The sequence below is a fragment of the Rhyacophila brunnea genome, unplaced genomic scaffold, assembly GCF_057557595.1.
Source record: "Rhyacophila brunnea isolate RB1 unplaced genomic scaffold, BYU_Rbru_1.0 scaffold_18, whole genome shotgun sequence".
NCBI classification, from domain to species: Eukaryota; Metazoa; Arthropoda; class Insecta; order Trichoptera; family Rhyacophilidae; genus Rhyacophila; species Rhyacophila brunnea.
The window spans coordinates 10,465,053-10,485,948 of NW_028232837.1; the positions used below are offsets into that span (position 1 = coordinate 10,465,053).

Below are 20,896 nucleotides of genomic sequence, written 5' to 3' on the forward strand. Positions count from 1 at the left end.
CAAACGATACAGTAGGTTTACCTGGTTTAGGGGGTACGCATCAGTTGCGAAGGGTGGAGGTAGACTGTTAAGTTCATCCATAAATAGTGCACACTAAACTTTGTCAGTCATACGTATTTGTTTTCATTGAAATAAGGCCACAATTTTATTTACAGACGGTGTTGGTTAGTTTTTAAAATTCAATTAAAACCTGCGAAACCAAGCCATAATAAAATAAATAATAGTCAAAAAATACTCGTCTATCTATACAACATCTAAAATTTTGCAATTACATCATACATAACTTTGGATATTTTATAGATAGAATAATAATATTGTTATCTATTATAGTTTGAACATACATAATTTTGAAAAACACACTCTGAAAAGATATATTATTATAACCAATAGAAAAAATCTTTTTTAAAAAAGTAAGCCACCCCGGCAGGGAATCGAACCCTAAATAATTAGAATGGTACATTCTTAAATCTTGTGAATTATTCGTTGAATAAAATAAATACTTAATTATATATCATAGTTTGGTTTAGGCAAGGCCTAATGAATTTGAAAAACGAACAAACAATATGTGTAATATTGTTAACATTCTTCATTTTGTCGTATCGCCCAAAGTATACCAAAACTATTATGGTTTGGTTTAAGCAGGGTTTAATTGATTTAAAAAAAAACTAACCTACACCGTCTGGAAATTGTAAAAAATAATTATATTAAATCTTTCAATAAAAAAAAATATGTATGACTGACAAAGTTTCGTGTGCACTATTTATGGCGGATCATAGCAGCCTACCTCCACCCTTCGCTACCGGTAAATACTATAACTTTATAACTACTTAATATAAACATACTTTTAGAATGTTCATATATTTGTGATGCAATGTGGATGTTCTATTAATTATGCGATCGCGCAACAAAGCAGTAAATTCGAGAGAGAGACAGATTACATGCTATACATCATGTTGTAATTGAATATTCTTAAAATATGTATGCTTTTGAAATTGTGTACCTTGTCGATGAGTTGTAATATTGTACTTTTATTATTATATTCGAGATTTCTGCTTTAGGGAAGTCGATTTTCGGAAAGTGTCTCATTCGGTTTTCAGCATTCAAGATTTTAGATTTCAATAGCATGACCCAAACCCATCCAAAACATTGCCACATGAGCAGTGCCGTATCCCAAAATATTTATCAAGGCTCGCTATTGATATAATAATAATATTCATTTGCTCGTATTCCATACCTAACCCATTTGAGACGTTTGATATACAAATTCATAGCATAGTATGATTGATCTTCTAATAAATAATGAATCTACAGTGAGAAACCTTTAGGTAATTTAATTACAGTTGGGTATTGGTACGATGTTTAGTAGTTTGTGACGCCACCTTGATTTCCGGTTATTATTTACATTTTACCATTGGAGCGTTCCAAATTCAAACGATTTTAAACAAAGAAGCCAACGTTTATAAGAGACATTTTAATATTGATTAACGCAAAATCTTGATTAAAGTACGTTACATAATTATTATTATTATGATTTAAATTCTTCATCTTCGTTGGGACTTAGGTACAACATAGAGGCAGGCCTAGTTATTGTTAATTGGACCGCTTGAACCCAATCGGCCTCACGCCTTATGCGTCAATTACATTGAGCTTCTTTACGAGCTGTTTGTTGGCGAATTTATAATCTACCTGTAAAGTCGCCCAGTGTAATCATCAAACAAGCTAACATTTCGATGATTACACTGGGCGACTTTACAGGCAGAGTATAAATTCGCCAACAAACAGCTCGTAAAGAAGCTCAATGTAATTGACGCTTTTGATAACTTCTGACGTAGCAGTAAAAAAGACACAAAATAAGGCCCTTGTGTGGTATATACTAACAGCAAGTTGGAAACAGCATAATATCTTCCCTTTCGGAATACATTGTCGCACATTCTCAGAGGATTTGACTTGCATCATGTAGTTCTCTGCACATGGACACATCAGTCGGGTGATATGTCAAGCTCATAAACCATGTCAGCGAATCCATCGTGTAGTCAAAAATGCCTTGCTTAGCTGTCAGGAGTCAAGGCGGCGATCTCCAATCGCCATTTCTCATTAGAAAAGAACAAGTATGTACGGTTGCTCACGTGCCCACTGTGGCCTCGCGGCTTAAGCGTCGGCCTATAACATCGTGGGTCCCAAGTTTGAATCCTGGGTCTGGCAAGTACAGATATTGTTTTTCAATTTGTGTATGAGTCAGAATATGGACCTAATAGATTGAGCAAGTGGCTGACTTCCATTTCTCGTAAAAACAAAATCTGTTAATACAAACCTGTACTCTGTGGAGGCCCATATGATCGTATTATGATTATTATGATTACTGCTTTTTGGGATGAACACTTTTACCGTTTAAAAATATTTTAAGAACTGTGATGTTTTCACAATAAGGACTACTATAAGACTGTACTGACGATGTTTCTTGCAAGTTGATACATATTGTCAAAGACTAAGAAAAGTAGAGGACCCGGCACATAGGTGGTCATTGATTAACACTAAACTACGTATCTTCTTTTCGTATACTTTGGTACGCGATAGAACGGGACGGATATAGTGATCCCGCTCGACGTAAAATTACACTTGCGTGCTCGCGTTAGTCGCACTCGACCTCTATTCACTGCATTCGAGCAAAACTAAAATCTGGCAAAGGAAACTTTCTTTTACAATATTTTTGTGTGAGGACTGTGCGGGGGATGAAAACATGTGTGCGGACACATTAAGGGATTATTTCTTATGTACGCTCTTAACTAGATGAAATGCCAATGGGCTGGCATGTCGCTCGGCGAGTGGACAGCCGCTGTACAAATGCCGTCATACAGTGGAACCCAAAACCCACCGGATAGACAAACTCATAATTTTCAATGCACGTACGTGGCAGCGAAGAGTAAAAGAAGCTAGTGGATCGACTCCAGCTGACGATAACGATAATGACAGCAAATAAAAGAAAGCCTATTTTTAGACGAAAGTCACGATTTATTACCTCACTTTTTGCTATCGTATATTGATGGGTTTGTTTGTTCGCGGGTGAGTGTATGTTTTCTGACAAGCCAAGGTCACATGACGGTGAAAACGGTAGTCAATCAACCCCACGTTTACTCTTTGTTCGATAAGTCGTAACTAAATGTGGCGGTTTTTTTTCTGTCGTAATCGGTCAGTGTTATAATATGTATTTAGAAAATATCACTTTTGTACGTGTAATTCATTTCATTCGAAAACTTCTAAGCATTGGTCTGGGGAAAAAATACTTAGTTGTTAAAATGATAAGAAACCATTACACCAATGATCATATTATTTTTTTACTACCTTTATATTAACTTTACTTTATTTGGTGTATGCATACATACCAGTGGCAAAAGGTGAAAGAAAGCTGTTAAAATCCGCCATAAATAGTGCACACTAAACATTGTCAGTCATATATATCAGTGCTCAGCAACCGGTGTCCCGCGAGACGATACTAGGTGTGCCGCGGTGCATTGGGCCATCGCGCCCTATCGGCGCCAATTTGGCGCTGGTGTTACAGGATGCAGGACATGATGAAAATCAAAAAAAATTAATCATATTTTGATTTTTTTAAAGTTGAAATTACTTAATAATATATGTAGCTATCATTTTGTGATATTAGTTACGAGTATATACAGTCCAATATATTTTTTAAGAAATATTTGATTTGTAAAATCTATTTTTATTTAAATTTGTCAAAATAATGATCAGTTCGCTAGGTATGAGGTGTTTGAGACAGCAATAAACATAAAATGGCCCTCCATCTTCTAAATATCTTGAAGAGTATTATATTTAGCTCGAGTTTTAGTATATCTTCCTTTTATTACCTACTTCTATCATGGACTGTTTATCTATGTCATTTTGTATAAAAAAAGGCTAAAAAAACCAAAAAACTTATTCACAAAGCTTACTTAAAATGTAAATACTTAATAGAAAAATTCAAAACCAATAAATATTTAAAAGATTTATTTGAATTGAATGAATAATACATGAATTATATAAATTTTAGTAATCAGTGTGCCTTTTTAAGTGTTCCTGAAAAATTAATTCTGTCTGCAATGGGTTAAAAAAACTTACTTACTTAATAGCTAAATTTGCGTACATGGCAGGTGATATATTTGAGCACCTGCATGAACTTAATAAAAGAATGCAAGGTAATAATAAATAATTACAAGATAAAATAAGATAAGATAAATAAGATAAAATTTGGCTACTAGTGAAAGGTAAAAAAATCGGTGTGTGTAATTATATACGCGCGTTAGAAGTTATACTTCTTTGGCGTAACAAAACAAAAACAAAACTTGTGATAACCTAGATTCTTCGACTAGCTCTTAATTATCTTGTTAATTTACACACTCAAGAAAAAGGATAAAAAAAAAAAAAGGATAAAAAGAGTTCCGCTTATTGGAACGCTGTTTGTTTATTTCTATACACTTTAACTTATATTACTAACTGACGTTTAATCGTTTGTTTACGTAAGGAATTACAATTGGCCGACAATAATAAATTTGCTGCCTAGGCAACGGAACAATTCTAAACTATTATATTATACTGTATAATCGTCCCGATTGGAGTATCATACTTTGGCGTAAAGGTAGTGCGTTCTGCTGAAAACCGAACAATCTGTGGTTCGAATCCAATCGAGTGCGTTTATTTTTGGGTGAAAAAATAAATTATGTGTTACATGTCACACCCCAAAAATACACTCTGATCTGATTTCTCAAAACGCGCCTAAAGAAGTATAATTTCAAATAATTAATTAAATAATTAATTTCTGGCATTCTTTATAGTACTCACAATCAATCGTTTTATTCACTCATCCGCGGAGTCGTGTAATCCAATTTATATTTGGCAGTGTACAACGTTATCTCTTGGTTGTGAGTCTGCTAAGAAGGCGTCCGGCAATACGTACAACTTCTCGGTTAATTCATCGAACATTTTGCGAAGAAACCCGCTTTGGAAGTTGGCCAGGAATCCACCACCACCCACCCACCTACGGACTTTTCTTGAATGCCTTTCCGGGACAATGCTAAATAGCGTAATGAAACTTTGATTTATTTTCGGCTGGGAATGTAAGACGTGTCTATGGGTTACATGCACAGAGAGAAAATAAATTATTTTGCTTTGCAACTAAAATAGACAGACCACAAGCAAAATATACATTATTATTATACAATACATACCTACTACAACAGTACGTATTATCCACAGAACAGATAATAAATAGAATACCGATAGGCTATATTCAATACGCCGCATCTTGATGCAGGGTTTTGAATGTGTGAGTGTCCTACGAAAATGAAGCACGCATTATGCACGTGCAATAGTGTGTGTAATACACCAACATTAAATGAGCGTAAATGCATAAATCGAGAGCAGTTTTCAGTATTCGACATACAACGTATTCTTGGCACGTGTGTAAGTTTAACCCGGATTCTTCCTTACTCGAATCGGTTACCTACTATCGCCTTACCCGTTATGTATTTCAGTTTCCATTATTTCTGAGTTCCCTGTTATGATCTATATAAGTGAGGGGTGTATTTTCAAAGTGAACTTATTCCACTACTTGACGAAAATTAGTTATGAATGCCAGAATTAAATTTAAAGGATAAAATTTTGAACAAGTATTTTTTGTATAGAAGAACTTAATAGCATTCAATTTAGTAGAAAAATCAACTTAAAAATTAGCGTTTGTTACAAAAGTAACTTATTCCAATACAAAAAACATTATGTAACATCAACACCGCAAACAGTTTTTTTTGCATAAGCCAAAATACACGCCTCAAGTAACCTCTGTGTACTCAGAAAAAACGAAAATAAAATACAGTACGTATGTTCTTTTACAGTGCATCAACAAAATGTTAAAAGCAGTATTATTGTCGGCAGCGATGCTAAGATTCACAGACCCAAACATCACAAGCGACAAAATAAATTTCTGAATCAACTTGACGTTATTTTGGTCCCCAAAAGCTTCCCAAGAACATTCAAACTTACTTTTAAAACAATAAAATTTAATAAAAAATGCATTTTAATATTATTATTTGAAAATAATGATCTAAAATATTAAATTAAATATTAAGTCTACATAATTTAAAATGTAAAAAATGCTGTATAAAAGGTAAACTTGATCTAACCAGTGTTTTAATAGGGCTTATTCGACACTTGGTTTTACCCTGGAAATCCACGACATATTGTGCTCGGAAGTTTTACTTAGTAGTACTTACTTAAGTTTTACTTGGAAGGTTACCAATATATTATTATCATCATTGACGCAGAGAGCGATCCACTGGTGGATGAAAACCTACTTTAGCTGCTTAAACTCTGCATTAGGTTATTTGTTACCATAGAGCGGCAACTTTGGAGGAAGTATATTGTGACATCGAAGTATTTCGTGGAATCTATTTAGGTTAGGTTAGGTTATTATTTCGTTGTACCTAGTCACCTAATCATTTTGAACATAATATATTGATTAAGATGAGATATCTTAAGCTTGTCGGCAAAGTCCCGTTTATTTGAGGCTTTATAGCGATTAGGAATGCAAAAATTAGGTACATAATTTGATTTATTAGGGCGTATTGAGAATCTGTGCTGATAAAAATCTATCAACATAAAAGAGAATTATCGTTGTTCTGTTTTGTCATGTTCTGTTTTGTCACTGTTCTGTTTTGTCATGTTCTGTTTTATCATGTTCTGTTTTGTCATTTTCTGTTTCGTCATTTTCTGTTTTGTCATGTTCTGTTTTATTATGTTCTGTTTTATCATGTTCTGTTTTGTCATTTTCTGTTTTGTCATCTTCTGTTTTGTCAAGGAACCTAATATATTATAATCAATATGAGTCTTCTAAGAAGATATAATAATATGTCATATAGCAGATAAGAAAGAAAAAAATAATGTATTTAAAAAAAGAATAATAGAATGAGGTATAGACTGATAATATATTATGTAAAGTATCAAGAGTGAGTAGAATCATGAAAATACTATAAATTAGTACTCAAAGGTAAAAAAAAGATTCGATAAACTCTTAATATCAAGTCGTGAAATCATGGTATCATGTAGATTTGACGGACAGTATGAATAAATATCAGTAGAAATATAAAAGTAATTATATCTGAATGCATTGTAAGTGTACGAAAAAACGAAATAACGCATCAAAATAAAAGAACAAGGTTGCTAACAATTTGGACTTCGTGATCTTTGGTCCGCAGAGACAGTGAATGTATACAAATATGTACTTACCTTACTCTTTATATTAATTAAATTTAAAACAGACTCTACGGAAGTAAAATTATCAATAGAAGTTACACGATAAATGGTGTTGTATGGATGCCGTCCGAAGGCATCTCTTTAAAATAAAATATTCCAAGAAACTTTACTGAAGATACAAATAAATGGGATGTGTGGTCGAGAGTTATCGAATGAATGTCATCGCAAGCCTTTCTCCATATCATGTGAAAGAGATAAATAAATGTGCTGTCCTATTCTCTTGATTTTTATAGAGATGTTCTGTATTTCTTTTTGACAATTATGAATACCTAGTATTTGTATAGGTAAACACGTGATGTAACAGTCTTTTGATCGCTGCGTGGTTACGTTTCCTTCAAGATGCTTTGACTAGTATTGTGTTAAACTTTTCCCATCTATTAATGAAGATATATTAAAAATGAATACCCGGCAGTGAATGAAACATTATTCCTTTGAAGTAATAATGGCGGCATGTCATAAATAAATATTAAGACATTGAAGCCATCCAATATGCCTTTGTGGGCCTGGCCGACCTTTGTAAGGTCAGAATAAATATTTCAGGTTCGACCTCTTTGCTTTGTAAGAAATAATACGTTAGGTAGCTTTATTGCTGGGCCAAAGCTCTTTGTAAGTTCTACCAAAAGCTAATAGGTATTATAGGCAGGAGCGAATTGTTGTTGATTCAACCGGACAACTATTTGCCACTTTAAAATATATTTTAGCTAAGTGATATAGCTATTTTGATTGTAAGATGTTTACTAAGTATATATAAAATATACGCTAAGGTAAACAGGTAAAAACTTAATTTATTCAACAAACATATATATGGGATAAACAACTCAATCCATCTCAGCGTATTGATCGGCAATATTAAATAACTGAACGCAATTATAAATTCCTTAATATCGATTTCCCGTAGTGTCCAATTATGGCAAACTCAGTAAATAGCTGACTGCAATGATAATTTCTGCATATCCGTTTTTCCACATACTCAACTATATCCGATGACGCAAACTGACTCAAATATAATAATTATTTCCTAAATATTCTTTCCAAGATATTGTTTTGATTGTGAGTACCTACGTCAATAAATAGCGTATCATAATTCATTGGACATGTCAGTCGATTATAAGATCCCGGTCTGTTAGTATCCCAGTCTCTGTATCGCTCCGCACAAAATCTCATTCTACCAAGACTCGGAACTCAGAACAGTATCATAAGTATTGTAACATAAATACTACTGTAACATGCTCTTGTATCGACTGTTTACGCTGCAAATAAAGCTCGCTCTTCCATCCCCATCGGAGCAACCACTAACTCCACGACACTATGACTAACACAGTGATGACTCCCAAACAGGCGTAATGCCAGTTTCTTTATGATTTATGTGTATGTTCTAAATATTGGATGACCTTGAATATTTTTTCTTGAATACGTATTTATATAATATAAACACATAATCCGTTATTAACAAATACCTAAATTATTGACTTACCAACTTTTGGTAGAAACTCCACGAATATAACATATTATTATAGGTAATGAAAATCGCCCATTATCCGAACTAAATTTCATATTCATACACTTACATAATAATTATTATTGTATAACGTTTGTATATCAAATTCATTGACAGTGACATATTAAAAACCGCTTTGGTGTATGTTTTAATAAATATTTCAAACATCAAACAAAGCTCGTCGAGTTATTTAATTCTTGATATCGTTAAACAAACTAGCTATCGTCAGAATATTAGTTAGTTTAGTCAAACAACTCTAATACGTATGTGGTAAGGGTTACGGATTAATAAATTGTATACTTGTATATTATATTTTATAATATTGTCTAAGCATTATAAAGTTTATTTTATCAGCTACTTTACTTAGCAATTTAACTCTAAAGATAAACGGGTTAATTCTAATCTGGATCAAATGTGTCATGGAAAATGTAATCTTTTTAATATTTAAAAAAGTTATATAAATTTGCCGCTTTTTTTAAATCACTTTTTTAACGTCATTCTCGGGATCCGGATATTGTTAATCTCGGATTTTTTTGGTAGGTTTTGAGCGAATCAAAACATTTTGTTTATTATAATATTATTGTATTTAACTGTTACTTTCCAGCGTTCCCTTGCGGACACTATTTTTTTCCAAATTGATATTCTTACTGTTACATCCCCTATTTAATATCAGCCACCATTAACTTTTCTCTATCATTACCTGGAATAGTTCGTAGCAATCACATATGTTGCCGTGAAATGCAGCGCCGTCATCCGCCATATTTACCGTTAAACTTTCCTTAGTTAAAGAATTGGTGAACGCTATTCTATTGTCCTCTCATAATATGGCCGAATTTCTGTCGTTTTCTGGATTTGATACTAGGTAGCTCTAGAGACTGAGGTCCATTCCCATTCTTTTGAAGACCTTAATATTTGTCACACTGTCCAGCGTCCAAAAACTTTAATGATTCATATATACAGCCTCAAAGCCTCCGCGACGTCTCCAAGTATGGTGTTCATACCTCAATGCCATAGAAAATAATCAAAAGAATGCAATCCGTAAATACAGTCTCATATATTGGTTAAGGTCACGATTCCTAAAGAGGCATCTAATTAAAAAAAAATGATATGTCAATTTACATAATTTAAGGCTTTTATAATAAAAAATATGTCTAAAATAATTAGGAGTGATGTTATAATTATTATTAGTAAACTTTTGGTTAATTTCAAAGAAGAAAAAGAGTCGCATCTAAAATAAGAGCGATATATATTTTTTAAACACGCCTCTAGCACGAATCGCCGCCGGTTACATGTAATTTGTACGTATGCAGTTCATCGTGGGACACTTATTCGTGCGCCGCAGTACATGAAATATGAGTTCGTATAACATTTTATCAATTGACGAGTTCTTCGTTGAACATTTCACCGTGGAATACATTTGTACGTATCTTACAAAATGCGGCAATAGTTTGCAAATAGTACTGTTCCAATTAGATTAACCCTAACCTAACCTAACCTAGTAAAGACATCTCATGAAATTTGCCACATATTGTAGCATACGTACAAATATACTCCACGGTGAAATGTTCAACGAAGAACTCGTCATTTGATTAAATGTTACACGAACTCATGTTTCACGCACTGCGGCGCACGAATAAGTGTCCTCCGGTGAACTGTTTACGTACAAATTTCCGGATACGATTGCCGCCACTAGTAGACATGCAACTTTCTGTGATCGCCGATTTCTTATTGTCGGAGAATACTGTTTCTTAGCAATAATTATTGATTATGTATGTGGCTGTGGCTTTGTTTCCTAATGTAAATCCTAGTAATCCTCAGTACTGATAATTCACTAATGATTTTCTTTATTTCTTCATTTACAGTTGCCTAAACAGAGCTGACATCATCAAAGTCTTCGATGGAAGAAGCTCCATGTCTCCAGCAATCACCGTGCTGTGTAATGAACTCTCAGGTATGTCAAAAATAAAGTATTATTATTATCCATATCCAATAAACTCATCTTATTTATTATTAAAATCATAGGGAGAATTTTTAGATGTACAGATTTTGTCACGTAATTTTCATTATTTCATAATTTATTAATTCATGCTTTATTATTATAACTCGATCTCATCAATACCGCCCGGACAAATTTGCCTAGACAAAACTGCCAGGAAAAAATACAAAAATATATTATAAAACAAGTGCTTTTTTGGTTTTTCGAATTGATTATCGATAAAAATTTACATACTTATGATAATCAGTGTAATTTAAGATTTAATCTGTTGCAGCATTTAGTAGAGTAATATCTTAAAATCATCAACTTTTAACACTCAGTTAATGCCTTTGTAGTTGTATTTCTAATTTAGAATATTTAAGAAGGTTAGTACACAATATCGAATTTTGGGGGCAATATCTGGGCGGCATAATATCTTGGCAGCTTAGGTTCGGGTGGCTTTGTCGGGACCCCAATTGAGGCATTTGAAAAGTATACTGCATCGTATGGATGACGGGATAATTCTTAGGTTCATCGCTTTCAACTCCTGACTCAGACTCTGAAGCAGGCAAGAGAACGCGATGTGATATAGGTCGTTAAGTAGATGAAATGGCAATAAGCTGAACATGGTCTCTTAGCGAGTGGACAAATACCGTCATACAATGATACTCAAGAAACACTAAATGTCCACAGGGACGACCTAAAACCAGATAGATGGACGTGCTCATTAAGTTAAGTCAAGAACTCAAGACCGCGATGAGTGGAGAGAACTATGGGCAGATCTTCATCCAGCAGTAGATGATGATAAAGATATTATAAAACACGACTAAATCATAAAATACTAAATATCAGATTAAAACTGCAGATATACTAAATTATTCTGCTGAAAAATGATTCAAATTACTATCCGTGCTCAACACATAATTATTTTCATAATTCAAATATTCCGCTGAAAAATTAATTAATACGATAAATAATATCGGACGCCATCATTTGATTTGTTTGCAGCAATTTTGATGCGGATTTTTTTAATAACACCACTAGTTAAATGATCAATATTTTCACAGATTTAATTAAATACATTTTTATACAATACATGACTGTCATATTTTGTAAATAGCTCAAAATAATAAATAATATTGGGTAATTTGTTGTCCGTTTATTACTAACATAAAAATCGTATTGATAATATTATTTCAGGTTAAAATTTGTAAATAAATCGATGTTTTTTTAAGGCTATGGCTATGCTGTAGTGCTTTTGGTCGCCTGAACAATGTCTTCAAAAGTGACCACTCCCTGTGCCTAAAGCGCAAAGTGTTCAACCAGTCTGTCCTTCCCGTAATCATATGTGCGTATGAAACATGGACCCTATGTAAAAGAGAGATCAAAAAACACAAGTACACACAAACACAGTAGCACAACGTGGTATGGAGAGGTGCATGCTGGGCATAACAGGAAAGGACAATAAAAGGAATGAGTGGATAAGGAAACAGACAAAAGTTTGCGATGTCTTAGAGTTCACTAAAAACCTCAAATGGACATGGGTTGGACATATAGCACGAAGAAGGGACAATCATTGGACAAATTTAGTCATCCAGTGGTATCCAAGAGGTACAAAATGTTTACAAGGTAGACCTAGAGGCTGCTTGATCGATGAAATGATAAAGTTCTGCTGAAGGATGTGGCAACGCAATGCACAGGACCGAGAGAAGTTGAACCAACTTGTAGAGGCTTTAATCCAGCAGTGGATAGATTAAGGCTGATGATGATGATGTTATGTTTAAATTTCGTAGCCATACCGAGAAGCAATATGATGGTTTTATTGTGCGTTATACGCAAGAAACACGGCTTCATTTTATCGAACAATACCCACTCTATATTATTACTCTGAGAGTGTGACAGAGTAAACAACAACATATTGACAACGAATACAATAATTAACACTAACTTTAATAACAAATTAATACAATAAAATAGGTAAAAACTTTATCACCTACCTGTTAAGTCAAGGATCACAATAAAAAATATTACAAAAAATTACCCAAAAACAAAAAAAGCCCTACCTTATCACAATTAATAATACACTCGAGAAGCGTATAAATTGTCAAAACCTAATAATAGATCATTCATAATTATAAACAATAAAAATACTATACTCAAAAGGTGTAAAATCGTCCATTCTGGGAACAATTGTAACGTATTGGGAATTTAACAGCGTTAACTAATGAGTCTGTATTAATATTAAAATAATGTAGTTTAAATTTCTAAAACTGATCTGTGAGCATCATTTGCTTCATCGCAATAATAAAACAAAATATAATACTTACGAAAGATTTTTTTCTTAACGACGAAAATTATTTAAACCAATATTCTATTTATGTCACCGATCGTGTTTCAAATATTCCGAAAATTCATTTTGAATTAATTTTTCACGAAATTTTCAAAAAGCTCGTAAATTTTTAGGCAGTTACTGACTGACGATTAAAGTATTATCGTCGGAACCGTAGAGGCCTTGCGTAAATTATGGAGATACTTTAAAGCTACTTACATAACTAGCTTTTCGATTTACGTACGAAGTATCACACCTAGCGATCGTTTGTGTCGATATTACTTAACTCTCTCTGACTGGGCTCAGATTGTTTCAATTAATATAACTTTTATGGTTAAGTATCCAAAATTGAACAAAATCTATCTTAGAAGACTTTCTAAATTCACTTAAACTTTCATTTTAATTTAATAAAAACTATTACGATCTCAGAATAAGTTGAATCAAGGTAAAAATATTTTATCGTGTCATTTACTCTGCAGATTTTTATTTTACAATATGAAAATTTAAAGCTGGTAAGCCAAAATGGTGTTAGGTATGTTATGGCGAAAATATTTTTTGTTACTAGGTTATAATAGTATTATTTCTTTTTCTTCTTCTTTTGACCATGTCCGATCCTAATAAGATCATATTATTATGAGCCTCCACAGACTGAAGGTTTGTGATGAACAGATTTTTTGGTACTGTTCGGTTATCAGGAATACAGCGGAAAACACATTTTGAAAATACCCGATATGGTACTGGATTATTGGTTAGTTTGGGTTATTTTAGGTTAGGCTAGGTTAGGTTAGATTAGGTTTGGTTAGGTTTGGTTAACCTAACAAATACTCCAGTTTATCGGGTATTTTCAAATTGTGTTTTCCGCTGTATTCATGGTAACCGAACAGTAACGATTTTTTTTAAAGTCATATATTTTACGATTATTTAATAATCTCACACGACAAACCATTTTGAAAAACTTGAAAGTCAAATTACTCATAACTAGTAGTCTCCAGTAATGAGTTGCTTAGAGTTATAACTCACATATTATTTTTAAAAAATCAAGTTTTGAGATGATAATCTCCAGAATACTGTTTCTATAATTAGAAGAAAAGTTTTGAACTCATTTGAATATTAATGAGTGAGTGAGTCAATTTACATTATTTAAAAAACATATATAAGAAATAGAGCTAGGTATGTTTGGTTAGATTAGATTAGGTTACGTTATTATTCATTGGACACCAACAGTCAACTTTGTCAACGATTTTCACATGGTTTAATTAGAATAACTTGGTATATTTAACTCAAAAATGACAAAATTGCAAAATGTGAGTTATGACTCTAGGCGACTCAGTTAGTGTTTTCTGCCATAACATTTTATATTATATCGTCAACTTACTATTAAGACCTCGGAAGTCCGATAGTACCTATGGAAAAATGAAGTTTTTTCGACAAAATTTAAACAAGAAACCATTTTAAATCATATCAAAACCTCGGTTCTTTAGACTAATATGCTGTCCATCTATCGACAAATTTGAAAAACTCGTAGGTCTAGTGGTTTCAAACATAATGATTAAAACCTCGTATTTCACAACCAGTGTTCGCAGATTCATCGATTAGAGAGGTGTTTAAAATAGTATTTTTATTATGTTTATTCAACATTCTTCTCAAACAGACTTACGAGGTTTTAATAGTAAGGTGACGATATTAAACAAAATTTGGCGCAACTCGAAAACGCATCTGTGCACTAAACTTGTTATCGTTCGACTTGTTTCAGAATTAGAAGTTCTGTCCACCAGCTCCGACCTGCACATCGAGTTCACCGCCAACTCCGAGTGGCCAGGACAGGGCTTTAAGGCAAGCTTCCAGTTTCAACCCCTCGAAGAAATCAGTAAGTCTTTAATTTGATTACCTACTATGTTTTGAGTTTACATACATTTGCAGCGAATGAAAACCGTGGCTGTTAATTACTAAACTAGTCGCTTTGGAGATGCTCCAAATTAATCACCAGTGTTGTAAAAAAGGATAAATCAACGTACATATATGCTTCATAACTTTGCATTCCTGCTCTAGGATGAAAATGCTGTAAAATATTCTAAACATATTTTTTTACATATATATTTATTCATTTATTACTAAGAACATAAGTATATGAGTACAAGTGAATATCAATTATTGACCTAATTTTATGCGAGGTAATCAGGCAAAGAGGCCGATCGATGTAGTAAAAAGTGCAAAAAAGTGAAAAGTTATAAAACATATACTCTACTGTATTAACTTGTCAATCTCCAAATGATAATTATTAAGAGTGCAAATCCATAGTAGCGCCAATTCTCTCGGTCAGGTTTCCCTTCTCGCGTTGGTATGCCATGTGAAAAATTCTGCACGTATATCACTATTGTAGCATCGCCGCAGGGTGATAAATGTCAGCCATTGATTCACATGCTTATTTGAATAAATATTTTCAACTCACAACAATATAAAAAAAACATAAGTTGAACACTCTGTTTCGTTACAGATGATATTTGATAAACATGGATTGTTGTGCTCGCGTAGAACTAGTTCTGGTGCCGTGGGTTGCGGGTTTAAACGTGATTTGTAGCTCACTTAATGAGTAGACCAGATGTTCTGTTTTTGCTTCAATTTCATACATTCAGGACCCATCTCTATATAAAAAGGGTTTTTTTAGTCTATGGTTGAAGTAATATAATAATTAATAAATAAATAATTATTATCAATAATGTAATTCTGTAAGTACTCTAACTGTACTATTTTTCTACCAATGATAATTATTCTGAAATTTCCATTATTAATTTATCTAGATTCCATTATTTACACAAGTATACCTACTTATAACCTCTACGCTCTATAAAAATGTACTATGCAATATCTATCTTATTATATTATACCCTGCTTAAATTTTCGTTAAAACTATTACAATGTTTTTAGAATGTAGTGTCACACCCCCGAATTGTCCCCATTTGGAGATGTCTCCTCTGAGAGTCTAGAGACAACGGAACCATTTTCGAGCTACCTCATAGTAAAGGTTGATTACGAGAGAAAAAAATACCTGGCAACGCTGTTTGTCCATACGCTATTAAAAAAATACTGACAACGTTGCATTTGTACACAGATTTTGTGCTCGCAGCTGAAAGGGTAGGTAGCGATGTCAAAAATGCAAAAATTTGGCGGCAGATGCATCTAGAGATTGGAATTGTAAAAAACATTCATCTCGGACTCCGCAAAATTGTTAAAAATGTAATAACCAAAAGTATAAGTCAAATCAAAATCACCGTTTTCGACCATTCCAAGATGTTTATTTGATGACTCCCGAGTCCCAAATAACAGACGACGACCAGCATACTGAGCGAAGAAGGAGAATGCATCTTCTCGATCTCGTGCTTGACGGGAGATGACAGTAGGTACTGCTGTGATATAACAAAGAAAACTGTATGAATCATAATTATGACTGTGGGTCGTCGAGTATCAAATCACATAATAATATACATAATATTATAGAAAAACTTTACCTTTGATACTAGACTACTTATATTATAAGGTACAATATAAAATATTATAATGGTTTATTTTTAAACTTGTTAATAAAATCTGCAGTGGATATTTCTACGATATCACAGCACTCCAACTAACGTAAATATACACCGACCGTCTTAACCTTTTTTGAAGAGGTAAGATTTGAAATTCGGACTCCAGCCCGAATTTTCTATTCGCTGATTTTGAAGGAGGGTGTTTTTCTCGCAAAAAAAAGAAAATTCAGATTTCGGAACGGATCTAAAAGTGACCCGAAGAAAATCTTACATAATAATAATTTTGCATAATATTCAAGTTTCACTGCACTTTGTGTGTTAGGGGACATTGGGTTTTTTATTTGAAGTTTTCTCTTCAGAATGCCTTTTCCACGGGGTTTCACCATTTTGCATTTATTTAAATAGTTATATTATTTTATATATATTGGATTAGGATGCAGACAAGAGTACGCGATGTAATAGACGTTGCCAAACAGCTGAAATGGAGATGGGCGGGGCACATTGCTCGCCCAAAGGACGGCCGCTGGACAAATGCCGTCATCCAGTGGTACCCAAGGGGTACGAAACGGCCACAGGGTTGCCCTAAAAGCCGCTGGATTGACGAACTGGTAAAGTTCGGCGGAAATACGTGGCAGCGAACGACACAGGACCGAGAGAGTTGGAGAAAGCTTGGGGAGGTCTTCATCCAGCAGTGGATTGACCCCGGCTGATGATGATATATATTTAGTTAAATACACGCAATCAATACTTTCGAATCAGGGTAAGTACTTTAATGGAATTTAAATTTAAGAGACGTATTTTTTTTCGTGATTCGTTTACCCGAGAATATTGTATACACGAAAATGTACAGTGCCAGTCACAAAGAAAGAATCATACTCTTCGTCACGTAACTTGGTATTTTAAGAATACAGCGTGCCCGTATCAATTTGGTATGCAGAATATTAAGATACAAATTTCACTTTGCACAATGCGACTATCGGCAGTATGTATTGAGGTATTATAATTATCGTTACAATAAGTTAGCCGTCTAAAGTATCAAAACTGTCTATCTCGCTCTAAAATTTAACACAGCGAAGAGAGGGGCTGTAAAAATATAGCATTTTTTAACAGAATATATGGTTAACTTAACGTAACAATTAACCGCCTCGATCAATGACATATTAAATGGACAACTCACTTCATACCCGGCGCGCACGAGAAATTGTGCATGAAAGTCATTCACAGATGTATAGGTAGATGTCACGTGACCATATGACGTATCCGTTTCCATTATGCGATACAAGCTTCGAGAATTTATAGTAATATAACCTTTATTGTAATGGCGTATTAGTGTCATGACTCATTGCGTTAGAAACAGATTCTCGGTTACTTACGACTTCTCGGAGATTAGACGCAAGTGAACCCAGCGAATCACAGGCGACTGACTGTCCAATGGTTCCTGTCATTCAATTGCATTGAATAAACATTCATCAATATCTTAAAATGGCATTTTATAAATAATAAATAATACTAACACATGCAAAGTGATATCCCATCTTTCTTGGAGTGTTTAGTAGATTTTTTTTACAATTTTTAACTAGGCACATTGGCATTTTGTAACACAATAATAACGGTGGAGTCGAAACCTGACAGTCAGAAATTTTGTATGGGCAGACCCAGCGGTGTCGCCAGACCGCTTGCAAGCAGAATGTTCATTTGAGCATAGGATACCGATATTAAAATATGAATTTCGCCATCCGGCAGACCCGACACAAAGTGAGTGTCATTTTATTTTCTAGATGCTTCGTCCATATCAATGTCATTGGCCTCGATACATAAATATAATAAACCACCGTCGATAGCCACCTATAGCTGTCTTATGTATAGATTATACCCAGTGATATGTTATTAACTCCGCACTTTTTATTTATTTGCATCATTGTTCTTCTTCTTCATCTAAATCTCGTTGTTTGCATGTCAAGCAGTCTGAATATTTTTTGTTATCCTTTACTTTCCACTTGATTAATATTCACGGGTTTTTTCTATGTAGTTTTTCTCCCTAGTAAAAAAAAAACTGAAGAGCACGTCATAAAGAAGACGAAATTAATAATATCAATATAACAATCAAGCTCATTTGACGGAATTTAACATTTCCGAATATATATATTTCAAAGAAACGTTTATTTTTTTGCACATCATTTTACGATAACTGAAACAAAATAAATCTTTCTTCGAAGATCGCTACAGTTTTTAATTAATATTTTGTGTTACGTAGAATTCGAGGATTTACTGCTAAATTGGAATTATAACGCTACAGAAATTGAGTTTAGAATTAATTATTAATAGCCATAAATAATAACGAATTCAAAATTGAATCATCAATCATCATCATTATTCGGGCCAATCTACTGCTGGACGAAGGCTTTATCTAGCTCTTTCCACTCTTCCAAAGGTTTCCGGTATTTATCAATATTAAAATACCGGATTAAATTATTTATAATATTGGTATTTTCAATAAGGGGGGACATGCTCAGCGTACGTCAAAATGGAGCTTTTATTCTATTTTTGAAGCATGATCCTGGACATTCCTTAAACGTTGTAGATAATGTATTTACATAATTTTGAAGCCTTATTATCCTTTATATTTATTTTAAACATTTAATGACTACATAAAGTATTTTAATTACATAAAATAGTATTCTTTTAAACCTCTCGCTATAATGTTTTAGAATATAGTCATGTTTCAGTACGTCCATGTGAAGTGGTGTTAAGATTTTTTATATTTATTAATTTTTAAAAGCATTTATAAATCTAATTAAATTAAAATTTATGTCGACATTATTATAGTGAAATATTTACAATAAAAAATTATATTGATAATCTCTGTGATCCCAAATTTTACAAGAAATGGGCAAGATTTACACATTTAAAGATACTTTTAAAGATACTGATTATAAGCTATGTCTCTGTGCATTTAAATGTGATAAACATTCTACGAATAATATTTGCTTTATAATAATTATTGACCTAAGAAAAAGGTAGTATTTTTTTTAAATACGCCATTTCTATTGGCATTTCCCAGTGGCTAAGCTACAACATACGGCCGTAGCCATAAATTGACAAATGATAAATGAAGTAGGGAGTAAGATCATAGTAACACGCGTGTTTGAACATGTACCTAACCGAATTTTTTTTTAAAAAAACTTCACATGGACGTACTGAAATATGACTATATTCTAAAACATTAGAGCGAGAGGTTTAAAAGAATACCATTTTATGTAATAAAAATACTTTATGCAGTCATCAAATGTTTTAAATAAATATAAACGATAATAAGGCTTCAAAATTATATAAATAGATTATCTACAACGTTTAAGGAATGTCCATTATCATGCTTTGAAAATAGCATAAAAGCTCCATTTTGACGTACGCTGAGCATGTGGCCTGTAAAAGGCAGATAGGTACGTTTCATTTTGAGAAAATGTATTTTATGTTGTTTTCTTCTAGCTTATTGCCTATTAAATTGAGAGTAGCAACACTGCGCTGCCGGAACGTAAATGTTTCGAGTATAGACGGTACTGTTCACTTGTTATTTAAGAATTTGATCGATCAAAGTTTATTTATTTATTAAAATAAGGATACAGGAGATGCGGACTTCCATTTCAGAGGTCTCAAAATACTTACACAATTCATAAAAACACTGACTTATATATTATTATCATACTTTCAGAAATATTTAATCTCATCACTAAATGAAATTACCTTACTTATTACCTCTACATATTGTTAAAGTCAATATAACACTATGTAGGTAGGTCATGGCCCCCACAATGGGGGGCTGACAGGGCTCTAGCCTGGGTGGCCTGGCTGTGGGGGGGCGGCGTGGCGGGTTAACCAGATAAGCGAGATAAACACAAAAACACGAAAACGTCCGAGTGCTACGTACATTATACGTATCATTTGTGTTGAGTATTCTTGAATATGCCAGCATTATTTGGAGTCCTAATAGGTTCATGCACACAATTAAGCTGGATCGAGTCCACAATAGATTTCTTAGATTTCTCTACTTAAGAACATACGGGTTCTTTCCTTATGATAATGACAATAAAATGAATTTCCCGACTCGTTTTCTTCTGGGTATGCTATCAATGCAATCCCTGTCTACCCGAAGAGTGATTGTTCTTTTAAAGCATTTCTTTTTACTTCTTCGTGGGTTCATTTACAATCCGCATATACTGGCAAATATTAATTTTCATGTTCCCACCAATATCACTCGCAGCTCCACGGTCTTC

The 20,896-nt window shown here is 33.4% G+C and overlaps 1 protein-coding gene across 1 annotated transcript in view; it reads left to right on the forward strand.

Moving 5' to 3' along the window:
• Sol1 (CUB domain-containing protein Sol1) overlaps positions 1-20,896 on the forward strand; it is a 1,020,319-nt gene that overhangs the window by 743,845 nt on the left and 255,578 nt on the right. Inside the window, exons 7-8 of the mRNA XM_085945617.1 lie at positions 10,660-10,748; positions 14,855-14,968. Of these exons, the coding sequence (XP_085801743.1) occupies positions 10,660-10,748; positions 14,855-14,968 (203 nt within the window). The remainder of the gene's footprint in view (positions 1-10,659; positions 10,749-14,854; positions 14,969-20,896) is intronic.